General features: G+C 46.0%; 1 protein-coding gene across 1 annotated transcript in view; it reads left to right on the top strand.

Annotated features, from left to right (window-relative positions):
- Alox5 (arachidonate 5-lipoxygenase) overlaps positions 1 to 20,501 on the top strand; it is a 44,853-nt gene that overhangs the window by 16,867 nt on the left and 7,485 nt on the right. Inside the window, exons 4-7 of the mRNA XM_051203728.1 lie at positions 9,577 to 9,699; positions 13,604 to 13,710; positions 14,602 to 14,774; positions 17,509 to 17,655. Of these exons, the coding sequence (XP_051059685.1) occupies positions 9,577 to 9,699; positions 13,604 to 13,710; positions 14,602 to 14,774; positions 17,509 to 17,655 (550 nt within the window). The remainder of the gene's footprint in view (positions 1 to 9,576; positions 9,700 to 13,603; positions 13,711 to 14,601; positions 14,775 to 17,508; positions 17,656 to 20,501) is intronic.

Raw genomic sequence — 20,501 nt, 5'->3', positions numbered from 1 at the left:
GGAACCTTTGGGTTAGATAAGCCCTATAATTCTTCAAGCAGAGCTTATATGGACCATCCTGGTAGAACTTCAGAAGACTGAAGTGCTAAGAGACATAGGGAGAGTAGAAACCTGGTTCATGGGTTTTCTAAGAACAAGGGATATTATAGTTTAATAAGGACCAGGAAAAACAGACTGAATAGATGCTTATTCAGGGAGAAATAACTTACAACAGAGACAGATGAACATCAGCAGATTCCTGGTCCCAAGGATGCCACTGGATGCTCCTCTGTCCCAGTGCTGCAAGCAAGAGAGCTCTCCAGGGCCCCTTCCCCAGACCTAGTTCCCCCAGGTCATGTCCACCCCTGTCCCCACCCCCAATGAGCATGGTCAGTGCCACAGGTGCAAACAAAGTGAATATCTCACTACAAAGGACTCTACTGGTGATTGAGCTGGAGTCCACTTTGTGATATTCTGACAAAGAATCTGGCTTAATTCTGCCCATGGCCTGAGAACTTGCATGAAGTGTAATTAGAGAATAATTAACTGATATGTTTGGCAGAGGAAATTTCTAGCAGCATAGCATCTAGCCTGTACTGCAGCTACTGCTAACTTATCTCATCCAGGACTTCTATGAGAGAGATTGCTTTTGAACTTCTGGATGACCTTGGAACCTTTGAGGGCTTTTAGGGATGGGCTAAACTTATTTTGCATTATACAATTGTTATAAATCTACAGAGAACAATGATGGAAGGTTATGGCTTAAAAATGGTATGATTGCTTTTCAAATTGACAAGGAGGGTGGGCTTGTTAGGATTATTCTTGTCAACTTGACAGGATCTAGAGTTGCCCAGGAAATACATCTCTGGGCATGTCCAATAGAGAGATTTTAGATTAGGTTAATTGAGATGGAAAGCACCCTCCTCCATGTTTTCCCCACCAAGATGAACTGTACACTCAAACTGGAAACTGCAATAAGCTTTTCCCAAGAAGTTGCTTTTGTCAAATATTTTGTCACAGCAAGGTAGAAGTAACTGATACCTAAACAAATGCATTAGTGCTTTGAAGATTACCCTGATCTGAACATTCCTTACAAAATAAATTATACAATTAATGACATTTTGTGATTGGCTTCTTTTACTTAACATAATGTTTTCTAGACCCGTGCACATTAGTACTTCATTCATTTTCTATATAAAGAGTGAGCGGACTCCCAAAAGTTGTCCTCTGGCCTCCACACACATGTCATGGCAAGCATACACACACACACACACACACACACACAGAGAGAGAGAGAGAGAGAGAGAGAGAGAGAGAGAGAGAGAGAGAGAGAGAGAGAGAGAGTAAATGTAGGGGAAAGACCCGCCTGATATGATAAGCTTTGTCATGGTGTTTACCTTGCTTTCAGTACCAATCTTACATATTATCTACTGCTCTCATCTCTGTGACAAATACTTGACAGAAACAACTGAAAGAAGGAAGTTTTGCTTTGGGATTTTTGTCTGATGTTTTGCATCTTTGTATAGTCTGAAGGAAGACATGCAGGCAGAGCATGAGGGGCTGGTCACATTGAGCCCACAGTCAGGGAAGAAATGAAGCAGCATGCTCTATGTGCTCTCTCCTTTTTATTCAATCTAGGACTTCAGTTCTGGAACTGTACTGTCTACATTTGGGGTGGGTCTTTCCATACCAATCACCAACAGACTAGCAACTACCTCACAAGTGTGCTCTGAGGTTTACCACCTAAGTGATCTTCGGTCACATCAAGTTCACCATCAACATTAGCCACTTAAGATGGGTATTGCATAGTTTGGATCATAGTTCTGGAAGTTTCTGGAAGTTTCGGTCCCCAACCAGGAGGACCCATGGTGTTGCCTCATGTCGAAGAAGCACATTATGACAAAGTTAGTGCGGTACAGAGCAAAGCTACCTACCTCACAGCAGCTGGAAGACAGACAAAGGGCCCAGGGTCCAGCGTGCCCTCAAGGGAATGCTACTTCCAGCACTGAGTCCTTTGCAAAGGTCTCACAACTTTCCAGGGACACCATTATCAGGAATTTGAGCCTCTATTTAATTCATGAAGCTTTGGAGAACATTTATCCAAACTATAGATGTTGCCTAAGGTCAAAGAAGGACCAGTGATAGGGGTGGTGGCTAAAGACACAGGCTCCCTTCAGAAATCATAAAAAAAAAAAAAAAATGCTCTCAAATTGGCTATGGTGATGGTTGCCCATATCTGTGAATATGCTACTAAGACCTGCATGTTTGACTTTCATGGAGTAAATTTTATGGTGAAAAAATTATATCTCTAAAACCTGTAAAAAATGTTTAATGAATTAAAAACATAAGATAGACTTGAGTGTAAGAACAGAATCTGTACAACGTATAGAGACCAAAAGCAATTCTTGATAATCAGGCTCAGCAAAGCCTTTTAGATATGACACCGGAAGCAGACACAGTACAACGACAAGCTGCATTTTGTCAAAACTTGAATTTTCTCTGCTTTATTGAGCTCTATTAAAACAGTAAAAAGATAGAATGGGCCAACGTCTGCAAACTGCATCCAGTAAGGGGCTTGAATTCAAACTATATAAACTCTGACAAGAATTAAAAAGGACAGACCCTAACAAGTGCTACCTACCAAGGAGGGGGCCAGGATCAAACCCAGGACACCACTAGCCGGGTCAAACAGCTTCAGGCATTCTTAGGGGCAAGCCAAAGCTTCCTCAGAATTGCAAATCATACAACTTCGTGGCCCATCTTGAACCATGTGGCTCAGCAGCACCTCTATTCATATGTGTTTCCACAAATAACACAACCAGAATTAGGGGTGTGGCTAATTAGAGCACTTACCTGATATATAAAGAGCTGTAGATTCAGTCCCCTGCACTGCAGCAATACTAGCAATAGTAACTGAGCCATGTAGCAACCCTAAATACTTGTATGCAAGTATTAGTAGCAACTTAGTTGGGGTTTCTATTGGTGCAACATCATGACCAAAAGCAAGTTGAGAAGAAAAGGGTTCGTTTCACCTCACACTTCCAGGTAACAGTCTGTCAGTGAACTACTAAGAAACCAGCATGGATGATCACATGATGAAGGCATGCCAGAAACATGTCCAGCTGGCCATGAGGTCTGGATTGCACTGCTTAGGGAAGCATATGGCGGTGGAGCCATGGCCAATAGCAAAGAAGTAGCATCACACTAGCAAAGGTGACTGGGCATGGTGGCCTGTCTATTGTACTAGCATACTTCAGAGGCTAAATGGGAGAATCATTTAGTCCCAGAAGTTCAGGGCTGGCCTGTTTCAAAAAGAAAAGGGAATTAAGGAGACTATTCCCAAGGGTAAGGGTTGAGGGTATTGTCACTGACCTGGGAGGTGGCTAGAGAAATGTTTTGGGGGTGGGGGTTGAAGTCAGAGATGTGTGTGTTTACACACCCTATTTCACACTTAAAAGGTTTAAAACTCTTGTACCTGTAGTGCCTGGTGTGAGAAAGTAACCCGATTATACCGTAACTGTGCTACACTACGATGTGTGTGAGCCTTCCTGCTCAACACCGTATGACATATTTGGGGACTTGTGTACTCGATACAGCGCTCAGAACATGGTCCACGAGTCTGCCTTCCCTCTCATGGGGCTGTTGTTTCTATACTTCTTTATCTTTCTTCTCTGCTGCATCCTGTGACAAAGCCCTTTACAAACTCTGCAAGGCTTCTAGTTTGTGGGATGGGCTAAGTCAGAGCATGAGATTAACTTAACTGGTTGTTAATTAACATCTTATTTCAATTTCATTCAGATACAATTACACTTCATGTCTATTCACCTAAGAGATGGTAACTAGCCTGACCTTCAGGAAGCCAGTTAGCGTCATCACAACCTGCTTCTTGTGAGAGGATCAGAAAGGGAAAGGAGTTTGTGAGTTGTGTCCCTTTCTTAGCTCTCATTGTCATTTTATTTCTCCTTCCATTCAACTGCTCAATTCAGCCTTCCCCCCTTCCACCACCACCACCCCGGCCACTCTACCCCCATTTCCGGTCAGGAAATGCTGAACTTTTGCTCTGTCTGCACAATCTTGAAGTTCCCCTTTCATGCGGCTTTTTTTCCGGCTTCCAGATTACAGTGTGGAAGCTGAGCAAGAGCAGAGAATAGTTCCAGGAAAGCTGCTGGCATTCTTCGGTAGCCCAGCTGGGAAAGGGGACAGAGAGGACCTGGGTCAGAGCTCCATGACCTCTGGCCCTCACTGACTGCACTGTCTGTGCGTGACACAGTATCCTGTAGGCTGAGGGCCCTTGCATCCCTGAAATGACACTTCTGTGCCCTGCAGTTTCACTCAACATTGTGCTCTGAAGACCAGCCATTGGCACACGTGGCTAACCTTTCATTTTAATTTCTGTACACTTCAACTCATCAGACATTTTGTTTTTGGGGTTCTCGAAGCTGAACCCAGGTAAGCAAGCAAGCAATCTAGCCCCAGCTCTGACCCATATCATTCTTGGGTACCACTGTACCACATTCATTTGGCTATCTGTTAATGGGCACGTGGGTACCTCCTAGTGCTTTCGGCCTGAGCTACAGTGAGCTTTCTGATGTTTGTGCATGCTCTCATTACAGAATTACCATGGGGAATATGCCTAGAAGCAGATCTGTAGAATTGCTAAATGTGTGCATCTTCTGAGTTTTCTAGATCTTGGCGATTGTTAGCCCAGGTGTTCTGTCACTTTCCACCTTTAGCTGCTGTTGCTGAGAGATGCCATTCCCCTGCATCATCAACACATTCCATCTGAGGCGTTTTCATTTTTGTTGGTCTGATGGGTGATTGTATCGCATGTTTTTTTCTTTATAAATTGCTACATATTCTTGGGTTATACATATGCACTGCAGACTCAATCCAGATCTCTCTCCAAAACAAACAGCTCTCACCTCACAGAAAATGAGGTTATGTAGCGGGAAGCAAATATGAATGGCCTTTGCTTGGGAGCTTGACTAGGGTGCTGTGGATGTCATGTTCCCACACAGAAGCAATTATATAAACTTCCATACTCACAGAATAAACCAAAGCAGTTTTCTAAACACATTAGTGTGTGAGCTACATCCAGTTGGGGAAAACCTGTTACAGATAGTTGCCTGTTCCCAGCTTTGGGGTTGGTAAAGAAGCTGCTGGTCTGTTGATACAGTCCAAAGATTTCACCTGATGGTCGGAACGGTGATAAGCCAGACAGGGGGTGGGATGAAGATTGGTTATTAAGGAGACAAAAAGGTGGCCCAAAATAGTTTTTCTCTAGACCTGCAACCCCAACTCTTCATATCAAAGTTCTAGTCAGCCGAGCAGCCCTATAAAACCTTTAGAGTAAGTGTGGCTTTCTCTTCTGGGGACATCAGTTCGCAGTTGTGCTGGGCAAGCGTCACATCTTGTGCATGCAGAAACTGAGCGCTGTTTTATGTCCGTGACACTAAGAAGGCTCATTCCATGGCCCTGATAAGCCCAAGGCTGGGCAGGCAGGAGAGCAGGCTTCAGCACAGAGAACTAGGCTGTGAAATTGTTCAGGAAGGCATCCTTCATCTGTAACCATTTTACCAGCTATCGTGACTTCAGTCTGACCTTTTTCCTCCCTCTGCGTCTGATAAAGCATTTACATATGACAGATAACAGTAATGTTATCCCTAAAGTTAAAACTGAGAACACAGCCTAAAGGCGAAAAATACAATAGATAAGGGAAGCAGGAAGTTAACTAAGCAAAGTCTTCTTTTAAAATTCACTACAAATACATATAATTTTTTATTTGTCAATTACATGAATAAAGGCATTCAAATAAATCAGGTTAAAAATAACTACTTTAATAGTCTTTTTATAACTTAATTAAAGTGGGGTTACATCATTCCCCTCCTCTCCTAACTCCACCCTTCCACTGTCCACCCTACCCCCCCCCAGTTCACAGCCTCTTCTGTAACCATTGTTGGTATGTATGCATCTAAATAAGTCAATGCATAAATACAACCTGCTGAGTCCTTGTCCCTTAAGTATTGCCTGCATGTGTGTGTTTCTAGGGCTGACCACTCGGGTACTGGATAGCAAAGCAAGAGGTTTATCTCCAGGCAAGACTGACTCTCCCTCTCTCAGTGGTTAATTGCTTGTGAGAGTTCCTCCAGTCTATGTGGGGATGCCAATTGTTTTGGAATTGTGCAGGGTCGGCTATGTTGTTGGGATTTCACAGTGTAGTTTCCCTATCACAGCTAGGAGGGGCAATCCCACAGAAGACCTTGTGGTCCTCTCTACTGTTTTTCCACCCCTCTTCTTTGGTGCTTCCTGAGTCTTAGGCACTGGAGTTGCATGGTAGATATCGCCACTAGGGCTGGACACCACATGATCATTTGTTATCTTATTCGGACTAGCTGTGGCTTTCTATAATGGTCTCTGTTTGCTGCAAAAGGAGAGTTTTGAAGAGGGCTCAATGTTAAACTTGTCTGTGGGTGTACAGACAAGTATTCAGGATGCCGTTGAGAATTATACTGGTTTGGAAAATTGGCACTAGTAAACTCTTCTCTATGATCTGTGACCTCCCTAGCCAAGTGCAATTGGCTAGGTTTCCAGTGCCAGGAGTGATTTCTTTCCTGTTAAGCAGGCTTTGAGTCCAAGTAGAAAGCTGTTGCTTACTGCCAAGGTATAAGTGCCACTACTGCCCCTTTAGGAACATCTTGCCATGATGGTCATTGTGGTTTATAGGCAAGCACAGCTGGTTAAGACTACTAACACTTTCCTCACCTTGTAGCACCATGAAAGCCAGTCCTCAGGGGTCATGCTTTTGGCTCCTTTCCAGCTCAAATCCTCCACGTCCTAGTTCCAAAGTGCACCGTGTCCATAGTACCTTGGTGTCAAATCCTGAGAAAGTCCTTACTGAGCTGATAAAACAACATCCAAACACTGAAGAAAACTCTTAAGAAAATTTAGGGCAAGTGTGATGGTTCAGCGTGTGAAAGCACTTGCTGTGCGAGCCTGATGGCCTCAGTCTACTCTCAGAACTCAGGACTCATTGCAGGAGAGAACCAACTTCCAGAGCAGTACCCTGTGGTCCTGCTCCATTAAGAAGCTGCAGCCATAAGAAACAAAACAGCTCCGGAGAGCTCCAAGCACACCTCCTGCAACCCCTACCTACACCACAGTTGGCCAAGGCATGCTGACAAAGGCTGTCTCTCTCCTTCCTGCTGCAAACAAGCCCAACCTTCCCACTGCTGCCAAGGGCCAGGGACACTTTGAATTATGACTCACTTCTTATCAGCTCCTTCCTGGATTAAGGGATCAAAGTACCTTATAGCACCTCCCCCTTGGGGAAACACAAAAGAATTGTTCTGGACTCTTCCTTCATTTGCAGTCTGGGATCAAGGCACCACTGTGGTGGTCAGTATTACAAGGGCCAGTTTACCTGAAATGCATCTCAATGGTGTTTTGTTGTTATTTTTGTTTTTGAGACAGTCTCACTGGCCAAGAACTAGCTAGTTATGTAGAGGTGGCTGGCCTCAAGCTCACAGAGATCCACCTGCTTCTGCCTCTTAGGAGTTTTGGATCAAGCACATGTGCTACCATGAATGGTTCCGCCTGTCTATTTTTGAACCAGCACTCAATGGTATGCACACACCTATACTGTCATGCACTCACACATATCACCTACACACAAGTTAATAATAAATGTCAATTTAAAAATAAAACAAACCATGAATGCTGCCAGGCAGTGGTGGTGCACACCTTTAACACACCTTTAATCCCAGCACTCATGTGGCAGAGGCAGGCGATCTCTGTGAGTTCAAGGCCAGTCTGGTCTACAAAGTGAGTTCTAGGACAGCCAGGGCTACATAGAGAAACCCTGTCTAAAAACAAACAAACAATAAAACATGGAATGCTATCCCTGGTACATGTGTCCTTATTGGATCACTGAAAACTTCGGCTCCACTCAACTCCTTTGTGTTTACTGCATCCCTTGAAATGCCCAGCATGAAGAGCAATGCATTTATGTGACTGAGGAGCGAGCGGTCATGCAGTGGGCTTCCCCAACGACTGGCTCAGGTTTAGATGTGTACTGGAGACACCTCTACTCGTTTTTTTCCAAATAAACAGAAAAGCATTTGTACAACTGTCATTTTTATTCTTATTAATGTGCTTGTAGTAAAGGCCACACAAACAACAAAAATAGGTTTTCATGAGGCCTACTGAGGAGGGTCTAGAAGTGAGAGATTCCTGATAGGCAGTGAGGACACAGATAGATAGCCACCTTCCAGGTCTTCCCCACACTACACTCTTGACCCGAGGCAAAGCAAGCCTTAAAGGCTTGAGAGTTGTTTCTCTCCTACAAGTAAGACAGTAGGGCCCCCTGCTGGTGACCTGGCCAACAAGTTCAAGGCCAGATCAGGACATTTTATCCCTAAGTTGAGGGGATCAATCAGCCTCACCATTTGTTCAAACTGACAAGCCTTAAATTAGGGGAGGGGCATTCCTCACAGACCCTTACAGCCCTGACCGTCGAGGGGAGAACAGATCTGTGATATTTCAAACTCCACAACTATGGTTTCAATTGGTCCATTAGCCTTTGCACATGCCATTTCTTTCCGGGAATGTTCCTTTCTAAGGGAGTCCATGAGCCTGTCAGACGCCAAGGAGGACAGCGAGGAATTTATAACAGTGAACACACAAGATCCAGTTAAAGCACTGAAGATGTCTGGATGTCTAAACTCTGCCTCCCTAGAAGGAGCTTTAAAAGGGAGGGTAGTAGGGAGCATACATGAACACTCTGACCTCAACATGGGTATTTCAGCTTCTAAGAAAAGCAACTCATTCTCTGTGTCCCAAATGAGTGAACAAGGATTTCATTTTCTTTAGTTTTGTCTTCTGAGATTGGTGAGATTTTTGGTTTTTTTTTTTTTTTTTTTAAGTAAAAATGATGCATGATGCATGATGACTACGAAGGCGGTAAGAGTTAAATATCTCCACTGTAGTTTGTGTCTGGCTTTGATTGTGACCATCTCCAAACCTGATCAGGCTGATGTCACAGGGAGCTTTCCCTCAGCGGTCTAGACGTACCTAGTTTCCTTTCTCACTTCCTCTAACGCCCTATGGTTCTACCGTGAGAGCCTGAAAACTATGCCCTCGCCTAACCACCACACACAGAATCAGGACGTGCGCTGACCAAACTGGCAGGACATCTGACACTCTGGTGGAGTGTAGCATGAGAGCAGCCTTAAAGTCCTCCTCCTGTGACTGTAAGGCAAACCTCTCCTAGGGCCCGTGGATATCCAAAGTCGCCTGTGCTGAGTGGGGTCCCTGTGAGGTTAGGGTTTCCTTCCTTCCTCCTTCCTGTGCACTGCTTCACACCTGTTCCGTCCCCCAACTCTCATATCTCTACAGTTGGGATCAGGCCACAGCAAAAGTGGTTGCCGCACAACCTTGGCAGGGGTCCTAGTACCTCAGCTTGTAGTGTGTTGAGCTTACAGTGGGAAAATCAGCTGCCACATATAACCTTGTCTGACAACATGGCAGCCTTCAGCTGAGGGGACCGTCCAAAGGACCACCCATCCTTTAACAGTTTCCTTTTCACCTTTCTCGTGCTAGATGGATGGAGTGGAACCCTGGCTTCCCATTGAGTATCGATGCCAAATGTCACAAGGATTTGCCCCGAGACATCCAGTTCGATAGTGAAAAAGGAGTGGACTTTGTTCTGAACTACTCAAAGGCGTAAGTTTTAGGAACTTCAGGGAGAGGGTGGCCCTGCTGGAAGCTGGATATGGGCTACTCTTAGAAGTGAGTGTGGGATCACAAGGGAAGAGAGCACCATTCCACCTGTCTGGACAAGGCAACTGCAAATGTGTACTCCGAGGAGTGAACACACACCAAGACAGGAATGCACTTGGTCTTGATTCTAACTCAGGTGGTGGCTCTGTTTTTCTCCATTGACTGGATCCAACCCACAGTCTTGAATTAACTGGCTAGTCTGAAAAGAATTGGCGCACAGGAAGTGAAGGAAGGGGTAAGGTCTCGCTTTTCCAGGCCATCAAATACCTGGAATATAGGTGTAGATGTTTGTAAATAAAGGTTTCACTGGGGGTGCAGGGGATGCAAGCATTTCCATAAAGTTCTTACAAGGTTGTGTGGGGGAGGACAAGGAGATTTTAATTCCTTGTCTCTAACACAAGTTTTATAGTGTTTGATAGAAAAGACTCACATTTACCTTTCTTATAATAGGACTCTCATTCTTTTCCTTTGAGAGCCTTGAGCAGGGTGAACAGTTCAGCTGGACACCGTTCCCAGTGCATTTGTGCATATCTGGGCCAGGGGATAGCTGCTCATTGTGCAATCGGGAGATGACCTGGACCCAGCAGTCTTCCAACACTAGCAGCACTGTGCATTCAGCCCAGGCAGGAGCTGTACTTACAATACTCCATCTCCACCCCCAATTCACTCTTTCTGTGGCCAGTCTGGTGTCCAGACTGTTACCAAGAGGCAGATTCTATAGTGACAATAACTAGAATGACAGTGTTGGTCCTAGGATGAAGATTCCTGATTCATGAAGTAGGCGCATGTATTAGTCAGTATTCTATTGCTATGAGGAGACACCATGACCAAGGAAACTCATCTGGGGATTTTCAGAGGTTGTCACCAAGGTGGCGAGCATAGTGGCACACATGGTGCTGGAGAGGTAGCTGGGAGCTTTACATCCTGACCCAATGGCAGGCAGACAGAGAGAAGAGACCTGGGCCTGGTGTGGGATTTTGAAACCTCAAAGTCCACCCACCCCCAGTGACACATTTCCTCCAACAAAGATACAACTACTCCAACAAGGACACACTCCTCATCCTTGTAATCCTTTCAAACAATTCACTTCCGGATGATTAAGCACTCAAATGTATGAGCCTATGGGGACCATTCAAACTGCACAGCACACATTGCCCCCTCTTTGCAGCCCAGGAATCAGAGAAATAAGAAAGCTGAAGGCCCTAAGGTCCTCTGCTAAATAAACAACAGAGACTGAACTCTGGGTTACATGTTTACACCAGCATCACTGCAGGATGCTGGAAGAATCACAGATACTGCCAAAAATATAGATCTTCAGCCCCACACCAAGGCTAGCAAGAATAGCTTCCATACTATACTTTAACTTTTAGAGAGCTTTTATAATCATACACACCGAGAAAACCCTAAATTCATGAAGCCCAACTGAGCCTTATACTCCCCTGAGGACTTTTGGCACTTCCTAGCACCCACCCAGCACAACCATGGACAAGTCTCTGAAAGTGGGGCCTGACTGCACATCCAACAAGCAGCCAGGGCTGAGAGGCAGCCAGTCTCCTCAGTCTGGGTGTTCTCGAACTATAGACTTCTTTTTAAATTTGACAGCTATCGTTGATCACTTCTAGGTAAGGAAACTGAGATTCCAGAGTCCAGAGAGCTCACCATTACACCATGGAACCCATGAAACGGAGATTCCAGTGGGTGAAGGTCAAATACTTTACCTATACACATTAAGGCAGAAACTAACTGCAGTGGTGTGAATGAGAAATGGCCATATAGGTTTGGGTGTCTGAACTCTTGGCACCCAGCTGGTGGTCATATTTGACAAGGTGTGTTTAGGGGGTGTGGCCTTGCTGAAGGGTCTGTGTCATTGGAGGTGAGCTTTGCAAGTGTCGCTCCCTGTCCACTCTCTCGCCTTGTGCTTGCATTTGAAGATATGAGCTCTCAGCTTCCTGCTCTTGGTGCCCGCTGCCATGTTGTTCCCACCATTATGGACTCTAACCCAATGGAACATGAGCCAGAATAAGCTCTTCCCTCTATAACGCGTGCTTGGTTATGATGTTTTATCACATCAACAGAGAATGAACTCGGATGATAGCAGAGAGTAGGCTGTGGCTGTGAAGAGCCTGACCATGCTTCCGTTATTGTTTTTGTTTTAGCTTTGTTCAGTTGGAAGTGGGTCTTTTTGTTTTGTTTTATTGATTAGGAATATAAAAGACTTTGGAACTTGAGACTAGAAAAGCAGTAGAACACTGTAAATGGAACTTAACAAGCTATCCTCACGGTCACGGGAGACTGAAAGACGCCACTGGCGAGAGCAATGCAGACTGCAGAGGCCACATGCAAAAGTTTTCAGAGGGAAGCAAGGACTCTAATAGCAACTGGGCTGGGGGCCATTCCTTTGATATTTTGGCAAAGAATCTGGCTGTTTTCTGCCCGTGTCCTGAGAGTTTACCTACAGCTAAATTTAAAAGTAATGGAATTATGTCTTTGGAACTTTTGAAACTGCATAATGTCAACTTTGTGTCCGTTTATTATTAATAATACTTATTAGGGTCTACAAAGAAAGAGAGGAAGCGGAGAAGTAAGGAATGCAAGTGTACAATTTGGAGAGAGAAAAGAGTAGGAAGGCATGTGTTAGAGGCGAGGTTGCAACTGCTAAGGAGCTGAGCCCAGCTAAGAGGCCTGCTATGCACTGAAACACGGGACAGATGCCTAAAGGGAAAGACCCTGACCAGGCAGTTTCCAACTTGTGAATGAAGGCCACAGAGATTTCTGCTCTAGAAAGCAACCGAATGAAAGTGCTGGTGTGGTGTGGTGTGGAGGGCCAGGGTCCACCCCAAACTGGACTTAGCTGTGTCACCCATGAGGCGCTGGCTTTAGAGAGAACAAAGAGGTAAGAATGAAGGGGCTGTGAATTCTTCCTCCATGGAGTTACAAAGCCACTAAGGCAAGGCGTTGTGTGGCAAGGGTGCCCCTAGATGAAAACCACGGGAAAGCGCGAGGCTCTGAGAGGCCTTTGCATCAAGCTGTACAAGTGTTGCAATGGACACCACATGATGTTGGAGATGTCAGAGCTGAGACATCTGCCAAGGAGACTGGCACACATAGACTGGAACGAGTCCAGGAGAAGGATGTATGTTGCAGTCAGCAAAGCTGGAAGGGCAGAGACGCTGAAGCCCTTTGACAGCAGGCATGGGGCTGCACTGGAGCTTGTGCTGCAGGGTTTCCATCTTTGACCCACTATTTCCTTGCTATGCTCACTTTCCTCTCCCGTGGAATGGTAATGTATATTCCGTGGCACTCTGTGTTGGAAGAATGTAGTTTTCTCCTTGATTTTATAAGAGACTGCCTTGCGTCTCAGAAGAGACTTTGGACTTTTAAACAGTGGTGAGATAGAAAGACTATGGAGACTGTGGATTTGGACTAAATGCATTTTGCACTATGATATGGCCACAGACCTATAGGGACCAGGGAGTGGAGTGTGGCTTGAATGAGAAATGTCCTCCATAGGTTTGGGGGGTGGTAACATTTGGGGGTGCTATCTGGAAGAGCTCAAGAGGTGCAGCCTTGCCCCATTTCTAGTTTGCGCTCTGCAAAGGAATGGATGAGCACGTGCATGAGGAAGGAGCACTCAAAGCTCTTCTGGGGAGCATTGGCTTGGGCTCCTACACAGCTGAGATGCAATAGGAAGAGCATCAGACATGGGCTGATTTCTGTCCTGGTCCCACGAGGCCAGCACCTGCTCTCTGGGAACTGTCTGGGATATCAGGAGGCTCCTGAGTAAGGAGTTGAGACACTCTACAGAGGCATACCAGGCAGACAAGGTGACCTGTTCCCTGGTTTACAGGATGGAGAACCTGTTCATCAATCGCTTCATGCACATGTTTCAGTCTTCCTGGAATGACTTTGCAGATTTTGAGAAAATCTTTGTCAAGATCAGCAACACTATTTCTGGTAAGAGGGCTCCTGGGGTGGTGGGGGTGGGGAAGTTTACTTTTCTGCTCGAGACTGGCTGATGTTCCGTTCAACTTAAGCACCCTGGACATCTCACCGAAGTCTCAAGACTTTTGGGATTTCTGTTTACACAAATACATCATTTGTGGCTCTTCTACACAGAGCCAAGGCAGGACTGGGCTATTTATTTTTAAGCATTTACATTAAAATAGCATTGAAGGGTGACTTGATAGCCAAGCTCTTGCAAAGGACTCAGGTGCAGTTCCCAGCATCTACACTGGGTGGCTCACAACCACAAAAACTCCAGGTTCAGGGGATCCAAAGTCCCTGATCTCTGTAGACACTTGCACTCAAATGCACACACACACACACACACACAGAGAGAGAGAGAGAGAGAGAGAGAGAGAGAGAGAGAGAGAGAGAGAGAGAGAGAGAGAGAGAGAGAATAATAATAGTAAAATTAAAATTTAAAGCATCATTGGGGTCCTTAGGACCAGGATTTGTTAGCTTAGAGCCCTGATACTGTACTAGACAGTAATGGATGGAGAGTCTTGAGAGCCGTCATTCTTTAAGGACTCAAGAATGGTTGGATAAAGCTACTGACCTCAGCATAGGAGACCAGGGTTCTCCCTTCTCATACCATGCTGAACAACTAGAGATCTTGAAAAGAGTGAATGTCTGGGAGTCTTGCTGGTCACTCAGGCACAGCTCAAGGACCTAGGTGAATAGTGACCCATTGATGAGCAGCACACAGCCAGTGGGGAATGGCAAGTGAGAGGAGCCTGAGTGCCCTGGAAAGGGGTCCTTGAAAAGACTTGTCCTTAGGTAGGGCCATGGGGGTTATACCCTGCTGTCCTATCTAGGGGACGTGCCTTCCTGTTCTCCCCACAGAGCGAGTCAAGAACCACTGGCAGGAGGACCTTATGTTCGGCTACCAGTTCCTGAATGGCTGCAACCCCGTACTCATCAAGCGCTGCACAGAGTTGCCCCAGAAACTCCCGGTGACCACAGAGATGGTGGAGTGCAGCCTAGAGCGGCATCTCAGTTTAGAACAGGAAGTAAAGGTAGGATTGCTGGCTGGAGACAATCTTTCCACAGAAGCCACTTCCTGCTGACCAATGCTTGCTGATCCCCGGACTGCTGGTTTGTCTTTTTAACGGACAGTATATCGGAAGTTTTTTTCTTTTTCCTGGCAGCAGCACCCATGAGGGTCTTGGGCACTGTGCAAGCCTTCGGGAGTCACAGGAGGGACTGTATCTACACCAGCCTCACAGCTGCAAACCTAGTGTCAGTATTTTCAATACCCATATCAATAATTATAAGAGGGCCTGTAGAATGCCAGGCATTGTGACAGGTGTGTTCTAAACACGGTCAACCAAACGTCAACCACTTTGCAAAAGAGAGGAAACTAGCTAAGGAAGTAGGCTTTGTGTAGGGACAAAAGACAGAGACTGGTAGGATTTATTACTTTCTAATTAGAAACATGCATGCCATCTGTGCGTTCCTCACTTCCCCAAGCCAGGCTCTCCCGGCTCTCACTTGCAGGCTCAACCCTTCATTCCCAGTTCCATGGATCCCCTTGTTTTAACACAGGAAGAATTCAAATTAAATTGGCTTGTATCTGATGGGATCTTTCATGCATTCCCGTGTTAGGCGTTTTAGTTTTTTGTTTGTTTGTTTGCTGAGAGTCCTAATGGCAACCCGGAGTGCTCTGTCTTCTCCTTCTCCCCACTGAAGTCAGCATCACTGGGCCTCCCATCTCCAGCTGTCCATGTAGCCTCACTGCTCCTGATCACCCCATCTAAGTACCCAGCTCACACTGAGACTCCAAATACACATTGTTCAGCCCTAACCTCCTGCCTACTTGTCTTTGGGAGGTTACCTACCCAACTGAAGTCCGGTCCCACATTCTTCTGGACCTGCCTGGGTCCCTGGATACTGCGTAGCCAGGTGGACAGCCAGCAATAACAGTAACAATTCTTGCACCCACCCCCAAGCACAGAAACCAGCATCTTAGAACCAAGAGGACCTGAACAGCCATCACTGTCCCTAGCCACCCAAAAGCAAGCAAAACCTTGTTCTCCAAGGCAACATCCTCTTACTGCTGAGCCCCTGCAACTTCCAGGGAAGGTGGCTCATGGATTATCTTCACTTTGAGCTGACCCATCAAACACATGATCATGATGATCTGCTGTGGTTTGGATCATGAGACAATTATCCAATAATCTAACAGCCACCACTGACTAGACTCTTACATACATCCTACCTTATCTCTTGCACTGTCCCCAATTAACACAACAGCACAGTTCTTAACACCATTCTGTGATAGCCTCAGTGACATGTTAAACTCATAGCTCCTAAATTGTTTTGCTTCCAGTATTGGAAATTGGACCCAGAGTTTCACGTGCTTTAGCAAAGCCCTCCCACAGAGCTATGTTACCAAACCGTGAATATTTTTTTAGTCTTTCTCAGTGAAATTTATTTTTGGGACAGGAATGGAAGAACCCTTGAAGGTCCCTGTTTTCCCCTGCATCTGTGCAGAGTAGCCCCATCTCTTCCTTTCCAGAAGGACCCTGTCCTGGACAACAATGCTAATTTTCCCAGTGTTGAACATGACCTAAATGAAGTCCTGTGGGGCATCTGGGTGCTTGGCTTCTCTCATCTACCCCCTCTGACCCCTCAGAGTTGTCTTGCAACTTCCTTCGTGAGAATCAAGCAGGTTTTCAGTTACAATGAACCAAGTTAGTCATGCCAGTCTTTCATCTTAGCTTTGAAAATTCCATGTGTAAACCAGCTAGGAACTAGAAACCTGAAACCCATTGGTTCTGAATCCCACTTGTAACCAGAGTTTTAAAACAAAAAGCCCAGGTTCCTGAGGCTGACGGGCTAGGCGAGGCCACCCAGCCCAACACACCAGTAAAAAGCAGACAGAGATTTAATCAATATGGACACATGGGATGGAAGAGATAATGGAGTCCAATGACCCCAAGTCCATCTTGGGACACTGACATGGGCTTTAGGATTAAATAGAGAAAGACCTGGGGCAGAGGAAAAGATTTGGCTTAATAAGCAGCTCTGGCCAAGGTGCGGTCTGTTTGATCATTGTTTTGGTTCTGCAACTAGTCCAAAGATGTCTTCACTGCTGATTGAAGGGAAAAAAAATCTGGTTTCTACAAGATGATTACTTCTGCTCTGGGCTGTAGTATTACTATCCTGATGCAAGAGTGTGTGTGAGAGCCCTGGTAGGTGTTGGCTGTTTCTGGAACCCAAGACTGTGACATATCTTAGATTCTTGCAGCAAATATTTTGGTTTCAAATAAACCCCAGAACCACGAAGGAGGCAGCTTAGAACTTTTGTTCTGTTCTGTATGATACATGAATGGATCACTATGTTGAGTGTAAATGTAAAAGACATTGTTGCGTTAAATATATACTGCAGGAGAGAAAGAGGACCGTGTCTGTGTCCTTGGCCTTGAAGAGAAAGAGAATAGGTTTGACAGACACTCCTCCATGGTAAACATACTGACTTGCAGAGTTGGCAGGAATCTGCCACAAAGTGAAAAACACAAAACAAAGGCATGGATAGCAGGCTATCACCCTGCATTTGGCTACTGTGCACACTGGAGGAGTCATGCTTCTTAATAAACAGTTTCTAGGTGCTTGTTGCACACTACACACTGAGTTACAAGGAATTGGGTTGGATGTCCTGAAGGCTATCACTCACATCCTACTTCCAGCCTGGTTCCCAGGTCCATTTCTGCTTAAAGTAGCTTGAATATATTTCTCTGCCTCCTGCAGGAAGGGAACATTTTCATTGTGGACTACGAGCTACTGGATGGCATCGATGCCAACAAAACTGACCCCTGCACACACCAGTTCCTGGCTGCCCCCATCTGCCTGTTATATAAGAACTTAGCCAACAAGATTGTTCCCATTGCCATCCAGGTAGGCTGGCTGCTGACCTCCAGCCCTTCTGTGTGACTTGAACCTCAGGAGTGAGGTTGGGAAGGGCCTTCTGGGGCAGCTCCGCCCATTCTGTCAGGGACACTTAGAGTCCTCCAGCTTTCACTGGGTCAGAAGAGAAAAGGGAGCTATTGGGATTCAGTGCTGCTGTGAATCAAGCTGTCTGCACTACAAGAGGCAGACAGTGGCTTTCCCAGACACCCTTGGGGCTAAGCACACTGGGGAGGGCTTGTCCTGCGATGATGTGCTGCTCCTCCCACCTACCTCTTGGCCAGTGTTCCCAAATGAACATGCCCACACAAGCCAGACAGGTGAAGACCAGAGTTAAGCTGCAAACAGAAGCCACTGAGCAATGTCAAAGTCTTCACCAGTCCCGTGGCATTGTCTTCCATGCAAGTAAATTATTGCAATCCCAAGGACAGTGGAGGGCCAGCGGGACGATCTCGTGGGAGGCAGGTGGGCACAGGGTCTCATCTATCTGCCCTGTGAGAGCTAACTGCAGACAGCAATGATGAGTCTAGGAGAGGCAAAGCAGGAATAAGTGAAGGTCCCTGGGGGATAGGGCTTTACATCGGTCCTGTGGGGGATGGAAAGATGAGCGGCCAGCACACAGTGCCTGTGACACTGGGTGTATGGGAATATCGGCTGCATGTGCAGCTCACCCTGCACAGTCCCAAAGGTGTCACCAGGGAAGTCTAAGAGGTCCTGAAAAACTGCTATGTGTTAAGCACCTGAGAGCAGACACTACGCTCGATCTTAGACAAAACACCAAGACGCTGTCAAACTGTGACACATTTTAATTTTTCCAGCAAATCTGTTAGTTTTAAATAAACCTCTGGACCACAAGGTTCAGAACTTTTACTATGCTTGTTCCGTTCAATATGATACAGAAATGGTTCACTACAGAAACATCGCTGTGTTGCTATAAATAACAGATACATTATGTTGTCCCAGACCTGGAGGGGAGACTTGCCACATAAGTGAAGCATGTGCATTGCTGACATCCTGAACACTCTGGATCTAAAGCATATGACATCCACATGGTGCCTGTCACCATCTGTGTAATCACCACCCTACTGATTACCGTCTTACCCAGCTAAGGAGACTAAGGTGCAGGTGCCCACAGTGAGCCAGAGGTGGGATTCAGGCTGGCTGTCTCAAACCTGAAGTTTAGCTTATGTTTGTAATCTCAGGCTGTGAGTTCAAGGCCAGCCTGGGCTACAGAGTGATACCTAGTGTCAAAAGTTTATTAATTAACCAAAGCAGTTGGTTACAAGTCTCCAAGCTCCAAGAGCATTAGGTGAAGGCACAGGGGATATGGGAAATCACCACTGGAAGATGATGCCAGGGGAGGGATGAGTTACCATGGACACCTGTGCTCAACTAGCTTGTCTCAGACACATGTTTATTAGAGTCTCCTAGAACCATGGGCGTGGCTTAAATCTCAGCTCTTTCCATTGCTAGCAGGAAGTAGGGCTTTAGACAAACCACAGGATCTGGGTAACTTTTCTCTATGCCTGCCCAGAAGAACGGATGCTCCCAGGGCAGTGGTAGCAGCACAGTTCCTGGGTCAGCACTTGAGCAGGTGCTGCCAGTCTGGATTTCAGGCTGAGCTGTAAAAGGACCATGGCTCTCCATGTTGAGGCTGGCATGACCAGGACAGCTGAAGCAGTTCTAAGAGGTCCCCTGCCAAGACATCAGCAGCTGAATTAGCCTTTCTGGGGATCAACAGAGAGGCATGCTAGAGAACGGGGATCGTGGCACTGGTTTTGCGTGAGGCTGCAGACATCGTGAGTGTAGAAGAGGGTTGGTGGGATGAAGCTGTGTCCAAACCAGGAAGAACTTGTAGCACTGTGCACCCTCTAGAGGTTACATTAGCCCCCGGCTGACTTGGATCTCCACGAGGCTATTACCAAAGCGGAAAAGCAAGCCACGGAATATGGATGATGTCATCTCAATTATGCAAAATGAATGCAGGAACACAGCAGCACACCACAAACCATATGCTTACATGGGTAGACATTGGGGTGGGCTTGGTGAAACGATGGACACAGGGTCACCAAGCTGGGTTGAGAACAGGTTGGGGAACAAATGGGAAAAGTAAGAAGAGGCTTAGTCTATGAAAAGCAGACGTAAATACACACATGCACAAAGACCTCCAGAAGCAGTGAAGCCCTGTGACTGGGCAAGAAGTGACCTTCTCACTGTTTCTTGTACTGTCCCATAAAGCTGGGATAGTCTAAAGCAGTGGTTCTCAACCTGTGGAGCACAACCCCTTTGGGGATCAAACAATCTTCACAGGGGTTGCCTAAGACCATCAGAAAACACAGAGATATTTATAGTATGATTCACAACAATAGCAAAACTACAGCTATGAAGTAGTGGTGAAAATAATTTTATGGCCGGGGGTCACCGCAACACAAGGAACAGTATTAAAGGGTCACAGCATTAAGAAGATTGAGAACCACTGGTCTAAAATAATAAGCACATGTTACTTGCTAGCAAGAAACAAAAGATGACTTTACTTCAAAAAGCCTTTAAATAATGCAAACAGGTTGCCCTGGGCATATTGTAGACTTGGAACATGGACAAGACTGGGACGTGGGGATGTGACAGGCCATGTGTAAAAGCCCACAAAGGGTGCTCATGTATAGTATGGCCAGTCAGGGAGGAAAAGGACTACAATGTGGTGGGGTTACAGCAGGCAGAGCAAATCGGGCATCCAGGCTCAGCTCTGGACCTGGAGAGTGGCTTCATCTTTGAGGGCCTCACTTTCTCCCTTTACGGATTTGGAAGGGTGAGGAACACCCACTGGTCAGGTTGTGGTG

This window comes from Phodopus roborovskii, unplaced genomic scaffold, assembly GCF_943737965.1.
Source record: "Phodopus roborovskii unplaced genomic scaffold, PHOROB, whole genome shotgun sequence".
Classification (NCBI taxonomy): Eukaryota; Metazoa; Chordata; class Mammalia; order Rodentia; family Cricetidae; genus Phodopus; species Phodopus roborovskii.
Note: the sequence above shows the minus strand (reverse complement) of the source record. Positions and strands in the feature narration are given on the sequence as shown.